General features: G+C 39.3%; 2 protein-coding genes across 2 annotated transcripts in view; one reads left to right on the plus strand and one right to left on the minus strand.

The window, feature by feature from the left end:
• Positions 1–15,863, plus strand: part of PKHD1 (polycystic kidney and hepatic disease 1 (autosomal recessive)) — an 866,042-nt gene that overhangs the window by 697,177 nt on the left and 153,002 nt on the right. The window lies entirely within an intron of this gene.
• LOC102852032 (60S ribosomal protein L28-like) lies at positions 9,801–10,217 on the minus strand. The gene has a single exon (XM_006881914.1). The coding sequence runs from the start codon at positions 10,215–10,217 to the stop codon at positions 9,801–9,803; it is 417 nt and encodes a 138-aa protein (XP_006881976.1).

The raw sequence follows: 15,863 nt of genomic DNA on the forward strand, positions 1-15,863 counted from the left end.
GAGCACAGATTAAGAACGCAATTGTTGAATCAGATTACCACATATTTTCCAGTTATTAGATGTACAACTCTAAACAAGTTGTGGATGTTCAAGTCAGTTTATTTAATTTAATGGAGTTATTAATGCTATATGGTTCTTACAAATATTAAGAGATGAACTATTTAAAATTCTCAACAGTACACAGAAAATCATAATAATTCAATGCAAATGTCCACTACCATAATTATGGCATGATAGATATAACCTACATCGTAATATATGGAGAAAAGATTGAAACTGTCAATGACTTCATCTTACTTGGATCCACAATAAATACACTCGGTTCCAGCAGTCAAGAGACCAGACAACATACTGCACTAGAAAAATCTACAATTAGGGACTTTCCAATTTATTAGGGAGCAATGATTAGTTTGAAGACTAACATAAGCCCAATTCAGGCCATGGTCTTTTCAGTCATTTACTATATATCCGAGAGCTAAACAATAAATAAAAATTAAAGAAGAAAAAAATTAATGCTTTTTTGAACTATGGTGTTGGAGAAGAGCGCTGAGTGATCCCATGAACTGCCAAAAGAGCAAACAGATGTGTCTTGGAGAAGACAGTCATAGTGTTTCTGGGAAGCATAGATGATAAAACCCTGTCTTAGATACTTTAAGCATGTTGCTAGGAGAGTTTATTCATTGGAGAGGGACATCATGCTTCGAAAGGTGAAAGGATGGCAAAGGAAAGGAAGATTGTTAATCAGGTAGACTGACACTTGGAAGCAATGGGCTTGAGTGTGAGGATGGCACAGGATGGGACAGGGTTCAGATCAGTTGTTTATAGGGTCGCTATGAGTCATATTCGACTCAATAGCACCAAACAGCATCAATAACTATTATGACCATGAGAACCAGTGTTACATAACTATTATTATTGATATTATTTTACTCATCAGATTGGCAATGCTTTATTTTCAGTGCTGGGAAAGTGTGGTAAAACTTTATTCTTGACTTGTAACTTTATTTTCGTCAGCCTTCTAATAGCATATACCTCTGACTTAGCAACTCTAATTTAAAAAATTCATCCTGAACGATTTTTACTGAAAGAATAAATAAAATAGTAAAAGGTAGAGAAAAGAAGACTTCTGGCATTACTCCCTGCATTTTCAGTACCCAGAGGGAACAACTGAGATGCTGACATTTTTAAAAAGTCATGCTTATGCATTAGCTATTACTTTGATATGAATAATGAATAAATCAATTTAATAAATTTGGCATTTACATGTCAAATTAAAACCCTGAATATCAAGTTAAATATTATTTAAAGCAATTAAACAAGTAGGACATGGATGGGAAAAAAAAAGAAATGTTTCTAAACCTATAGGACGATCTTCCTACCAAGGAATTCGTGATACCCTGTAGGATTTGATTCTTACTTGCTTATGGAAAGAATATTACACAAACTGAATGTAAATTCCTTAAAATAATCAACATAGAGAAGGAGAGATTTTATGGTGATGTGGATAACAGTCTTCACCTTTAATGTTGCTGGTAAGATGCATTATTTTGGTAGACTCTAGAATATTCATACATCTAAGCCATATTTTCTTTATGCATGACCTCTTTGAAGACACAGTTCTTTCTAAAATTCCTTCTACATGATAACACAAAATAAGTGACAACTGTAAGTGTATTGGAGATGATAAAGATGGCTCAGGATAGGACAGGGTTCAGATCTGTGGTTCATAGAATCACTGAGAGTGGTATTTGCTTTGATGGCATGTACTCTGTCAACTCTGGTGCTATTGTCTATAGGGAATTGGGCTGCTAAGGCAAAGGCTGAGCCTCTCTGGTGGTTTAAATCTTCCAGGGGATTTGCAGGAGCAAGAGAGCCAATATTTTCCTAGGTGATCCATAGAAACCCACTGGAAAGTCTGGTCTGACTCCATGGCAGTGAGGTTTTTGCGTAATCATAATAACATAATTATCATGATTTTAGCTGGAGTGCTGATCTGAACATGAGTTAGGATCACAGGTACTAGTTTTCTGTTGATCCTTTTACTAATTGATGATGTTGTTGTTCACCATCAAGTCAGAACCAACCCATAGCTGACCCTCCAGTTTAATTGTACAAGCAGAGATCGCCCATCTTTCTTCCACAGAGCAGCTAGTGGATTTGAACTGGGTGTCTTTGAGATTGAAGTGCAGCTCTTCACAACCAACCATCAGAGCTCCCTACCACTGCCTTAATTACTTGGAACTACATTTGCATACTTTCTTGGAGTTTTATAAGTCAGAAGTTTGGTGAACTTGACTGTCTTTGCTTTGAATGTTGTGAGGTCACAAAATTGTGTCTAAGGGTCTGTATTCTTTTCTGGAGTTTTTGGAGGTTAAAGGCCTTCCAGCCTTGCTCAGGTTGTCGGCTGAACTCAGTTCCTTGTGGCTGTAAATACTGATTCTCATTTCCTTTGCTTTCTGTAGGTCAGGAGTTGTGCTTGTCTTCAATAGACCACTCATATTTGCTGGTTTGTGACCCTCTTCATTTTCAAATGCAATAATGATTGGGTTTCTGTCATTCTTTAAACTTCCCAAATACCCGCTCTTCTGTCATCCCTCTGTGATTCTAGCCAAAAGCAATTTTTTGCTATTAAGGGCTTATGAGTTTAGACTGGCCTCACCCAAATGCTACCTGATCTTCTCTTCACTTTAAGATCCATAACCTTAATAACATCTACAAAACAACTTTGCCATATTCACATGTTCAATGATTAGAACACAAAAATACTTGGAGATTGGGTTTTGACATACTATAGCTTTTTTTCATTTCATTTTCAAGGCTCAAATTTTAGTTGTGGGTTGTTGTTATTGTTGTCATGTGCCATCAAGTCTCTTGAGATTCATAGCGACCCTATGTACAAGAGCCTTAAATGCCACTCTATCCTGTGGCAACTTTGCTGTCTCTGACACACTTGTTCCCATCACCCCAATCACAGAACCGATCCATCTCATTGAGGGTCTTCCTCTCCTGTGCCGTCCCTCCATTCTCCCAAACAAGATGTCCCCCTCCAAGGATCAGTCCCTCTTTGTAACATGCCTAAAATATATCAGACAAAGTTTCAGAGTCCTTGACTCCAAGGAGCATTCTGGCTTCCCCCTCTCCAGGACAAACCTGTTTGTTCTCCTAGCAGTCCAGGGTACATTCAACACTCTTCTCCAGCAGCACAGCTCAAAGGCATCAATTCTCTTTCTATCATCCCTAGTCACTGTCCAGCTCTCCAATGCATGGCACATAATCGCGAAGGCTATAGACTGGGTCAGGTGTACCTTGGTCTCCAGCCTGACGTCGTTGCTTTTCTGTACTCTTGAGAGGTCCCTGACAGCAGACTTTCCCAATGCAATTTGTCTCTTGATTTCCTGGCTGCTGTTACCAAGAGTGTTGACCGTGGAGCCAAATAAACTAAAACTGTTAACTATCCCAATCCCTTCACCATCCATACTGATGCTGCCAATTGGCCCAGTGGTGAGAATCTTTGTTTTTTTTATGTTGAGCTTCAATCCACATTGTGAAATAATAATAATATGATATAAGAAACACTGAATTGTAATAATGATGCTATCTTTGCAATAGAGATTATAGAAACAGCCACTTACAGAATGAGATTCAGGCTTGATGATAAGACTTGGCAAGGAAGCTTGGCTGTCTTGATGTGATAGCATCATATTGTGATGCGTAAACTGAACTTTTGCATCCTTCTCATCTCAAGTTGAAGCAAGAAAATATTTTCTTTTGGTATGCTTATTTATTAGACTTACATGCATTTTAAAAATTATTATTTACTGTCAAGTATATTTGTATGTTTGCTTACTGTAGGGTGCAGTCTCTAAACACAGCATTTTGCACACCCACATATTGCCCCTGAGTTAATAGAATCAGAATATAGGCATTAGAAACTCCTGAACGTCCGGTGTCTGATGATGCTTGATGACACAACCATAAAAGTCTACAATAAAGGAAAGCAGCTCATTTTCCCTGGATCTTTCAGACACATCGATGGCCCACCCAAATAGCTGAGTATGAGCTTGCAGAAGCTTAGATAAGGGAGCAATGCATTTTGCAGCAATTAATTTTGCAGAGGAAGCAGTCTGTTTAAAGATGCCTGCAGCACTCACTGAAAAGGGGCTGTTTTTCAAGGCCACCAGAACTGCAGTTGGCTAAGGCTGGCTCATCAACAAAACAACAATGCTAAAATACGGCCTCCTGGGTGTTGCAAAAGAAGAGACAAGAGGGACAATGAATTATATTCACCTGCTAGAGCTGGGTGAAGGCTGTAATTGTTTAGCCCCCTGGCACAACCCTGCAAGGGTTAAAATGACAGCAATATTAGTTGGAGATGGCTAAAATTGTTGGTTTGAAGCTCTCGGCAATACACAGACTGTTATTTACCGGACTTGGTCGATTTACTTCTTAATGCAATAATGACCTGTGAAATGAAACGTGAGCTAGACAATTGTTCCTCATTGTTTCCAGTAAAACATCCTTTCATACCCCATTAAACCACCATTAATTCCATACGAAAGAGAGTCACGCACAAGCAACCTATGGTCTCGTTCTTCTTTCTCGGACTTTCTTCCCCCTCCTGCTTTCTCCTTCTTTGTATTTTCTCTTTTTCTGTGCCCCCCCCCCAACACTCCATGTCTCCAAATAAAATGTGGACATAATTGAGTACATAGTGAGAAATTCCTTTGGAGGTCACACTGGGTTACATCTCTTCTAAAAGTGAGAAAAGATAGTCATTGCTTCCACCTAGCTCTCTGTTTACATTGGCCAGAGACACATTCAGGAGCTTAAGGGGAAAAAAGGTATTTTAGTCCTGTTTAACAAAGATCTAAATGCTTATTCCATATGGGTGGGTACAAATCCTCCTCTGTGCTTTTACTGAATAACCGTCATAGGACAGCTACTACACGTTTGGGTGAAGTGCCTTCACAGACCCGAGGGTAAAAGTCTTCTACCAATGGGAAAACTAAATTCCCATTTTTCAGGATCCTAAGTGATATTAAAACTCTCTCCCTTGTTTTTGGACCTGCACTAACTTTCCATAGATAATCTATTGAAAACACGAGTTCTAATAGAATCAGTTGTGACTCATACTATTGCTGCAGGGCATGATAGAATGCTCTGTAGGGTTTCAAAGCCTATCTTTCTCCCATGAGATGACATATACTTAATGCACTGTCATCAAGTTGTTTCCAACTTATTGTGACTTTCTATTGGAAACTGTCTACCTTTCTCTCATGGAGCAGTGGGTGGATTTTAAACCTCTGACCTTTTGGTTAACAGGGCAACATGTAAGTCTCAGTGACACCAGAGCTCATGTCTTAAGGTGGCTAGTGGGTTCACGGTGTCAGTGTTTCTTAGCACCCAATCACTTCACAACTGCACCATCAGGAATCCTCATAGCTAAAGGCACCACCAGGAAGGCAGGAACCACATGACACATGACACCAGAGCCACTCACTCTGGAGTGAGGATAGAAGCTCTAGTGATGCAGTGGTAAATTATTTGGTTGCTAACCAGAAAGTTACTAATTTGAAACCACCAGCTACTCTGCAAATGAAAGAGAATCCTTTCTGCTTCTCTAAAAATTGACGGTCTTGACAACCCAACGAGGTAGGTCACTTTTCTTACATGATCACCATGAGTCATACTCGACTCAATGCCGGTGGTGTGTTGCTCCGGAGTAGAGATTTTTGCTGTCCATTTTGCCCTTCCTCTTAGCCAGATCACCACACCAGAGGATTTGGTGAATTACAGGGCATTGCTTTCAGGCTCAGTCACCTGGGTGGGTATAACCAGTTGCTGCTCCGACTCATGGAGCCTCCTTGTGTTTCAGAGTAGAACTGCTCTCTACAGGTTTTGTTTGTTGCTCTTTTTTCAGACAGCTGCATCTTCTTTCCAGAAGCTTACTGATGAAATAAAATATCTCACCTTTCATTTAACCTTCAAGCAGATGAACCATCTGAACTACCATTTTTACTCTTGATGGATATGAATTCAGGAATTGATGTCACAGATAAAATAAGAGCAGCAGCTAATGGAAAAGTATTAAGAGCTTAGGGTTCATGTGCGTTGAGAAAATTTGACATGATTTTGAGCTGCAATGCATTTAAGAGGAATGCATCATATGCCTTTATTCCTACTTCAATATTCATTCCTATTTATTGAGCACATACTCTGTGCCAAATCATACAACAAGTGCTTCCATGTGTTGTTACCTAATACAATCAACATGACAGTACTAAAGTGGATTATTTTCATCTCCAATTTACAGGAAAGGAAAAGCGTCACTGAGTTCAGTGCATACAGCCAATAAGTTTTAAGGCAGATAGACAACACAACCCTGGTAAGAAGCTGCACTGCAATTCCAAAGGCACACCATTCCAAACTACAGCTGCTCTGTGGGAGAAGGATGAGCAGTCTCCTTCCTCCCTTGTGATTGAAAATTGCCTCTGAAAACCCATTGCAGGGTCAGCTCTGGGTCAGTTCTGACTAGATGTCACGTAACAACAACAACAACAACAATATTATTAGTCGACTACACACAGTGATACAGAATCATATATATATGTAATTATACATGTACAGTTGACTCTTGAACATTAAATGTTTAATAAATAGGAGTCCATGTATGCATAATTTTTTAAATGTCCTGTGATGCTTATTACCTCTATAGGAGCAATCTGTCTACATTACCTTGACTGTTACAGTAAAATGTGGTATTTTCTCTAATTTTCCCTTAGATAAGAGTGAAAGGTATTTCTTTTCTAAATTAGAAATCACCAAGCTAGAAATTGTGTAAATCTGGCTGCAAACCCATGGCAAACTACTACTTTCACTGAAAGTATTTTTCTAGAAATAAAAGACTTTCCTTGTCCTTTATAGAGGTTTTCCTCATACGAAAGGATATAATTTCTCAGACAACCTTGAGGCTTAATTTTGTTCCACCTTCTTAATATTCTCACAGTTTACTGGCAGATTCACAAGAATTTATGGCACAGAAATAGCATCCAAAAGAAAGTTTAAAAAAAAACACCCAAAACTATGTTAAAAAAGACAATAGCAATTATTTGTAGCACAAGATAGGTTTATTTATACATTAACATTTTAATTTTTAAAATAAATAAGATCTCATCATCATGTATTTTTTAAAAATGCCATTAGATTTTGAAATTCTCAGCCATTTCATCTTCCACTTCTCTCGATTTTTTTTTTCAGTTAAACCAGAATTTTTCATTACTCAACATTTTCATCAATAACACTTATAATGTGTTGTCATATGGTTATATGGCTTCAATTTACAGTTACCCTACATACAACAGAGACACAGTCTAGTCATTCTCTATTCTAAAAATTTCCTCACTGTTTGAACCCATTGTTGTAGTCACTGTGTCAGTTCATTTTGTTAAGGATCTTCCTCTTTTTCAACCAGCCCTTTACTTTTCCAAGCATTCTGTCCTCCAGGGACTAACACCTCCTAATATGTGCTCAAAATGCCAGGAATTTGATACTTGATAATTAGATTGGCCAACAGACAGCAAAATGATAGATGGAAAAAGACTGAGGCTGTTAACAGTTTAATCTTGCCAAGATCCACAATCACCACTCTCAGGGCAAGCAGTCAAGAAATCAAAAGATGAATTGCATTGGGAAAATCTGCTGTCAAGAACCTTTCCAGAATGTTAAAGAGCAATGAAGGCAGTCTAGAGACTAAGGTACACCTGATTGAAATCATGGTCTTCTCCATTGCTTCCCTGTACATCGGAGAGTTAAACACTGACTCCGGATGTCAGAAGAGGAATTGATGCCTCTGAGTTGTGGTGCTAAAGAAGAGTATTGAATTTTAATATACATGGACTGCTGAGAGAATAAATGGGTCCGTCCTGGAGAGGGTCAAATCAGTTGCTAGAAAAGGCTATTCTTTAGAGAAAGACATAATGCTTGGAAAGGTAGAGAGACAGCGAAAGAGAGGGAAACCCTCAACTAGGTGATTTAACACAGTGAGTACAGAAATGGGCTCACATATATCGGAGATTGTGAGGATGGCACAAGTTAGGATAGGGTTCATCAGCTCTATTGTTCTTAGGGTCACTATAAGTGGTATTCAACTTGATGGCACCTAATGAAGACAACAATAATTATAAAGGTCACTTCAATCCCTCATATTCATTCTTCCAAATCAGATTGTCTGTATCAAAGAATGAATAGCATAAGATGCTGAGTATTAACAAAGACTGTCTCTGTTGATAGCAAAGAGAAAAGCCACTTAGATTTAATGTACCAACTCATATATCTGTTGTAAAGTGAAGATACTCACCTTATTCCTTCCTACAATTGTCCTGTAGAAATCATATTCCATAGTTATCACTTTAGAGCTGGTGTAATAGAATTCTCAAGGGCACAATGACTCCTTTTAGAATTATATACCCTATTTTACCAGCCATTTGGTCCCTCTGCAAGTCAGTATTTTTTTCTCCTCTATTTAGATGTCTTTTAATAAGAAAGTAATTAAGAAATAAATCAGTAATTAGTGAAGTAAATAAATGATTAATGACTCATATAAAACAAGCTTTATCTTCTTTTTAAATAAAATACAAATGAGAATAACCCTTTACAACTCAGAGTGGGTTTATTTCTGGGGGTGTTCCATTCTTCAGGAGAGTAAGGGAGCTCTTGTGTGTCATCCAAGGCACTACCTTTTCCATACGCTCCAAAAAGAAAAGATGTATTTCATCTCAGGAAACTGAGGACTCACTGAAGATGTCATCCATTCATGTTATATTTTGCTTATAATGGTTAATTATATTAGCAAGTGGTGGTGGTGTCTTTCTGCATTTAGATTATAACTTCCTAGAGGATAATAAATATTGTGCTAATGTTGGTTCAAAAACACCTAAAAAAACCCTCCAAACAAACAAACAAAGCCCTGAACAGTTGTATAACTTTCATCGTTTCTCCACTTTCATAGAGTTTCCGGAGGCAAGCTATTTTGGAAGTGGATACCACTCCTGCTTCCAAGCTTGTTTTAATTGGGGAGCTTCACCAAACACTGTCCACCATGGATTACCATTATCACATTTGACACATCAGTGTCACAATGTTTAGCATTACAGCAACAAGAGTTACCTCTGTACAGCAAATGGACAGAGCAGGGCTATACCACTTAGAAGAATGTTTGACCAAAAACAATTAAAACAAGGCCTGAGGGCCACAGATTAAACTCACCCACCTTTGGCTTGGAAGCATAACTTTCTATCTACTAGGCCAACTTGTTGTTATTGTTAAGTGCCATCGAGTCATAGACAACTTATAGTGATCCTATGAATGAAAGCCCTGAACACTTGCATAACTTTCATCGTTTCTGCACTTTCATAGAGTTTCTGGAGGCAAGCTATTTTGGAAGTGGATGCCACTTACCACTCCTGCTTCCAAGCTTTGACTTGATGAAACTTAACAACAATAAAATAAAGAGAGATCTGTTGTTCTAGAAAGTTATGGTACCAAGCCAAAGGTGGGTGATTTTAATCTGTGGCCCTGAGACCTGGTTTTAATTGTGTTTGGTCAAACATTCTTCTAAGTGGTATAGCACTGGTCTGTCCATTTTGCTGTACAGAGGTAACTCGTGGTTGCTGTGACACTGATGTGTCAAACGCAATTATGGTTACCCGTGATGGACAGTGTTGGTGGAGCTTCCTGATTTTTTTTTTTTTTTTGGTCGAGACAAGCTGTCTTTATTGCTGGGGGGCTGGGGCGGCTGGTGCTCAGGAGCTCTTGGTGGGGCGGGTTCGCTTCCTCTTCACCATCACGGGCTTCTTCTGGCTGCGCAGGATGGCGCTGGCCCTGCGGATGGCGGCCATGAGCAGGTCCGGCCAATACTTGTTCTTGCGGATCATGTGGCGGATGCTGCTGAGCGTGGCCCGGGCGTTCTTGTGGATGGTGGTCCGCACGTAGGAGGTGGCCGGCTTCCTCTGGCCTGACCTCCGTTTCATCACCACCACGACCCCCTTGTTGTCGGGGGCCGGCTCCACGCCCACGGTCTTGCGGTGGATCAGCCCATTGTAGCGGAAGGAGTTGCGGGCCCTGAGGTTATTGGGCTCGGTGCTGTAAGTCTGCTTGTTCCTTTTAATCAAGAAGCTGGAACAGTTACGCACGACCATCCATTGCAGATGGGTAGACATGGCGGCAGCTCCTATCGCAGTGGCGGCCAGAGGCGGAAAGAGCGGAGCTTCCTGATTAAAACAAGCTTGGAAGTAGGAGTGGGCAACCACTTCTGAAACAGCTTGCCTCCAGAAACTCTATGAACTTGGAGAAACAATGAAAGTTATATAAGTGTTTAGGTCTTTCGTTCATAGAGTAGCTATGAGTCATCTAACTCGATGACACTTAACAACATCAACAATGTTGGTCAGATTCAATTAATGTGCCTGCTTTTTCTATTACTATATAATGGTTCTGGAGCTCTGCTGACCTAATGGTAAAAAAGCTACTCTTCCAAAATCCTAAGACATGTGGTTCAAATATACCAGTTGATTCTTAGGGGAAAAACTGGCAGTATCCTTCTGGGTAATCTGAAGTCTCTTAAAACTCCCTGGAGGGTCAGCAATGAGTTGGTTCTGAGTCAATGGCACACAAATAAAACAGTATAATTGTACTTTTATTACAGAAATTCCCTTTGTTGTTGTTGTTGGGTTCCACTGAGTCAAGTGCAACTCATAGTGACACTATAAATAATAGATCTTCTTCTGACATACTTTAGACATGTTGCAAGGAGGGACCAGACCTTGGAGAGGGACATCATGCTTAGGAGGGTGGAGGGACAGCACAGGAGAGGAAGACCCTCTATGAGATGGATTGATTCAGTGACTGGGGTAATGAAGGTAGGTGCGTTGGAGACAGTGCCATTGGCACAGCACAGAGCAGGATTTAGGGCTGTTGTACATAGGGTCGCTATGAGTCATAGGTAACTCGACAGCACATAACAACAACAACAATAATCCTCCCTTGTACTATTCTGTTAATTTTTAACATACTTGATCTCTTTGCTATAGTCATTGTGTCAATCCATCTTACTGAGTTTCACCCTCTCTTTGCTGACTCTCCACACTTCCCAGTATGAGTATCCTCTTCTAGAAATAGCCTTTCTTAGCAACATGCTCAAGTATGTGAGACAAAACTTTGTCATCTTTGCATCTAAGAACATTCTGGCTACACTTTCTATAATACATATCTGTTTGTTTTGACAGTCTGGGATATTCGGTACTTTTCTCCAATGTCACATCTCAAAAGCATCAATTTTTCTGTCATCCTTATTCATTGTCTTGCTCTTAGATGCATAGTAAATGACAAGAAGGGCTATGGCCTGAATCAGGTCCATTTTAATCTTCAAATGGACATGATTGCTTCTCAGTAATTTTGAGAGTTACATCACAAATTATTTGCCCAATATAATACGTCTTCTGATTTCCTGACTGCTCGTGTCAAGGGTGTTAATTATGTATCCAAACAACATGAAATATGTGACAATTTCAATATTTTCTTCATCGATGGACTGCTAAGATAATGAACAGTTTCATCCTAAAGAGGGTTAAACCAGACTGCTCCTTAGAGGCAAGGATTCTGAAGCTTCATCTGATGACATACTTTGGACATGTTGCTAGGAGGAGCCAGTCCTTGGAGAATGATGCCATTTGAGAGGAAGACCCTCCATGAGGTGGATTTATTCAGTTACTGGGGTAATGGGGTAGGTGTGTCAGAAACAATGAGATCGGCACAGGACAGAGCAGGGTTTAGGGCTGTTGTACATAGAGTTGCTATGAGTCACGGGCAACTTGATGGCACATAACAACAACATCATGATACTGCTTGTCAATTCAGTGGTGTAAATATTCGTATTTTTGATGTTGAGATGCAATCCACAGAGATCAAATGTTTTACGTTCTCCTCACTTCTAGCAAGCACTGTTGTGCCATCTATATGATGAAGGTTATTGATGAGTTTCCTTCCAATCCTGGTTCTGTATTATTTTCATACACTCCAGCTTCTCTAATGATTGTTAAAGGACAGCTACTTGACTGACTGAGTAGGAGATTCATATTTGTTCCCATTCCCAAGAAAGATGATCCACCAGAATATAAAAATTATAGAACAATATCATTAATATCTCATGCAAGCAAAATATTTCTGATGATCATTAAAAAACAACTATAATAAGACATTGAGAGAAAACTGCCTGAAATTCAAGCTGGGTTTATAAGAGGCCATAGCACTAAGGATATCATTGCTGATGCCAGATGGATCTGGAGTGAAACAAAGAATACCAGAATAATGTCTATTTGTGTTTTGTTTACTATGCAAATATATTTTATTGTGTAGACCATAACTAATTATGGCTGACATGGAGAAGAATGGGAATCCCAGAATACTTCATTATGCTTATATGCAATCTGTACCTACACCAAGATGCTCTTGTTCAAACAGAGCAAGGGAACACTGCATGGTTTAAAATTAGGAAAACTGTTCAAGAGATTGATATTATTTCTCCATACCGATTCAATCTATATATTCTCTTTAGTAGAGAACTCTTACCTGTCAGTTATTTTGTTGAACATTTTAAATTTTTTTAAATCAATAGTTTAGAAATCATGGAAAGTATCATTTTCACCATTACAAATATGATTAAAAAAACCAAACCTAAAACTTAGGTGGGGGGAACACAATTCGTTTTTATCAAATCGGAAATGACTCATAGTTGACCTTCTTTCTATTCAGTTTCCAAGGCCATAAATCACACAGAAAGTAATTGACCATCTTTCTCTTGAGGAAGGATGGTAGATTTGAAGTGCCAAAGAGGAGTGCACTTTGGCTTAGTAACAAAATTCCCTATGTACCACATCACCAGATCTTCTTAAAACTCAAATAGGTTAAGAATTTTAATTAAGGGGCACTATTCCTTGGAGAAGGGCATGATGCTGAGAAGGGTGGAGGGTCAGTGAAGGAGAAGACGACCCTCAACCAGGTGGATTGACACAGTGACTGCTGCAATGGGCACTTGTGTGTCAGGAAGTGTGAGGATGGTGCAGGATAGAACACGGCTCATTACTTCTGTTCATAGGGTCATTAAGAGTTGTATGCAGCTCAATATAGTGTAACAACAACAACAACAACAATATACTAGTTAGCAAAGCTAGGTTTTATGCTCTAATCTTCCTGAGTTCGGTGCACCTACTTCTCCCTTCATATGACCCTTTCTATGAATATACGATCTGAGCAATTTAGATATAAGTGAGATTCAGCCTTAATCTTTTAGATGACTAGTTAATAAGAGAGATAATCCAAGAACCAACCATAACATGAGATTATATAAAGAGACAAAAATAGGCAAGTAAATAAGCAGTACTTTCAGATGACTGCAACACGAAGAAGACATCATTGGAAGGATTTTGAAAATGGGAGAAGGTTTTAGAGTTTAAGGGAAGGCAGTAATAAACAGCTTAAATATCATAAGGTCTGGGATCTTTTTAAATTGCTTACAGCATATTTTGAGAAGAAAAGTAAGATGAAGCAACAGTTTTTGAGTTTTAAATATCAATCTAAAGTACTTCTAAATGCTTTAGTCATCACTGTGAAGCCTTTGAAGATTTCAGAATAGAAGAACATGTTGTTGTTGTTGTTGTTGTTGTTGTTATGTGCCGTCGAGTTGTTTGCGACTCATAGCCACCCTATGTACAACAGCCCTAAACCCTGCTTTATCCTATGCCAATCTCATTGCCTCTGACACACCCATCCCGATTACCCCAGTCACTGAATCAATCCACCTCATAGAGGGTCTTCCCCCCCTGCCTGTCCCTCCACTCTGCCCAGCATGATGTCCCTCTCCAAAGACCTGTCTCTCCTTGCAACATGTCCAAAGTATGTCAGGTGAAGCCCCAGAATCCTTGCCTCAAAGGAGCAGCCTGGTTTAACCCTCTCTAGGATGAATCTGTTTGTTTTCTTGGCAGTCCATGGTACATTCAGTACTCTTCTCCAGCACCACAGCTCAAAGGCATCAATTCTCCTTCTATCCTCCCTAGTCATTGTCCAACTCTCTGATGCATAACAAGTGATTGCAAAGACCATGGCCTGTATCAGGTGCACCTTAATCTCCAGAGAGACACTGTTGCTCTTGAGTACTTTAGAGAGGTCCCTAACCACAGACTTTCCCATCGCAATACGTTTTTTGATTTCCTGGCTACTGGTGCCAAGAGTGTTGACCGTGGAGCCGAGCAAACTGAAGCTGTGAACAATCTCAATCTCTTCACCATCCATCCTGACGCTACCGATTGGTCCAGTGGTGAGAATTTTTGTCTTCTTGACATTGAGCCTCAGTCCATATTGAAGGCTGCAGTCCTTGAAGGAAGTTGTGTTTTAAGATTATCTCTGATAGAAGAAAACAGGGTAAAGCATGAATGGAAAGACTTGTAAGGACCTGGATTCAATTCTTCTGGTTTAAAGGAAATCCTTTAAGAACCTTAAAGAGATTGATGGCAATCAGAATGGAGAGGACAATGCAAATCACCAAAATACAGAAATAGAGGAAATACAAAGAATTTTTAACTCCTGAGTGTTGGTGGTTGAGGCAAAATCAACAGTGACTGCATTGTCCAGAGTTAGGATATCTCAGTGAATGAATGTTCCAGTAACTGATATGAGAATTAAAAAAGAAGTTAAATATTGGTTAAACTTTGTTCTTCATTAATTTTGTGTGCCCTGTACAGAAGAGGGGATATTCAGATAGAAAATATGGCTTGAATCTCCAAGGAGATAAACTGGAGCTAGAAATAAAACTGAAAATTATCTAGAACAAAGCAGTAGATTAAACAACTCTTAAAGAAGAATGAAAAGAAATCAAAGAATTTTCGGGACTACGTAACATTTTAGGGCTGCAATGTCTTAGTTTTAGAAATGTGTGGAGACTGATGAGTGGCTTATTACATTTCATGTCGCATAAGTAAATTGACAGAAAGGAAGACTACCCACTATGGAGCAAAGGCTCTCACTGCATATTTTCTGGCTGTATCCGAGGTGCTTTAAGGAAAAATAAATAAGCTGTAGCAAAAATAAATGACAGCTATCATCCAGTTAAGGCAGAAACTGAGCCACCCATATCTCTAAAGAAGAAATAGGTACTTAACATAAATTATCCTATTTGAAAGATTCTTTCCTCAGTGCTTTGTAATACCTCCACTACTTGTGCTACATTTGCCTTATTGGTCTAAACTGACTTGTTTGCTATTGTAGCTTTTCTTTCAGAAATGTTAAAATATGCACATTCATTCATTTATACATTCATTGAATATGTTTATTGGGCATCTCCTTCCTATGTGTCAACTATTATGATAAAAGCTCAGCATACAAAATGATAATCTCTTTCCAGAGAGCTCAACAGTGACTAAGGATGATGGCAGAACAGATGTCTTTGGATTGTAGTGCTAAAGAAGAGTCTTGAACATACTATGGACTGCCAAGAGAACAAATAGGTCTATCTTAAAGAGGGTGAAACCAAGTTTTTCCTTGGAGGCTAGGATTCTGAAACTCGGTCTCACATACTTTGGCCATGTGGCCAGGAGGAGGCCCTTGGAGAAGGACATCATGCTCAAAAGAGTGAGGGACAGTGCAGAATAGGAAGACCCCGGATGAGACGGATTGACCCAATAACTTGGGCAATGGAGGTTGGTGTGTCAGAGTCAATGAGACTGGCTCAGGCCAAGACAGCCTTCAGAGCTGTTGTACATAGGGTCATTATGAGTTACAGGCAACTCGACGGCACTTAACAACAACATATAATA

This window comes from Elephantulus edwardii, unplaced genomic scaffold, assembly GCF_000299155.1.
Source record: "Elephantulus edwardii isolate Elephantulus edwardi_28Jun2011 unplaced genomic scaffold, EleEdw1.0 scaffold00017, whole genome shotgun sequence".
Lineage (NCBI taxonomy): Eukaryota > Metazoa > Chordata > Mammalia > Macroscelidea > Macroscelididae > Elephantulus > Elephantulus edwardii.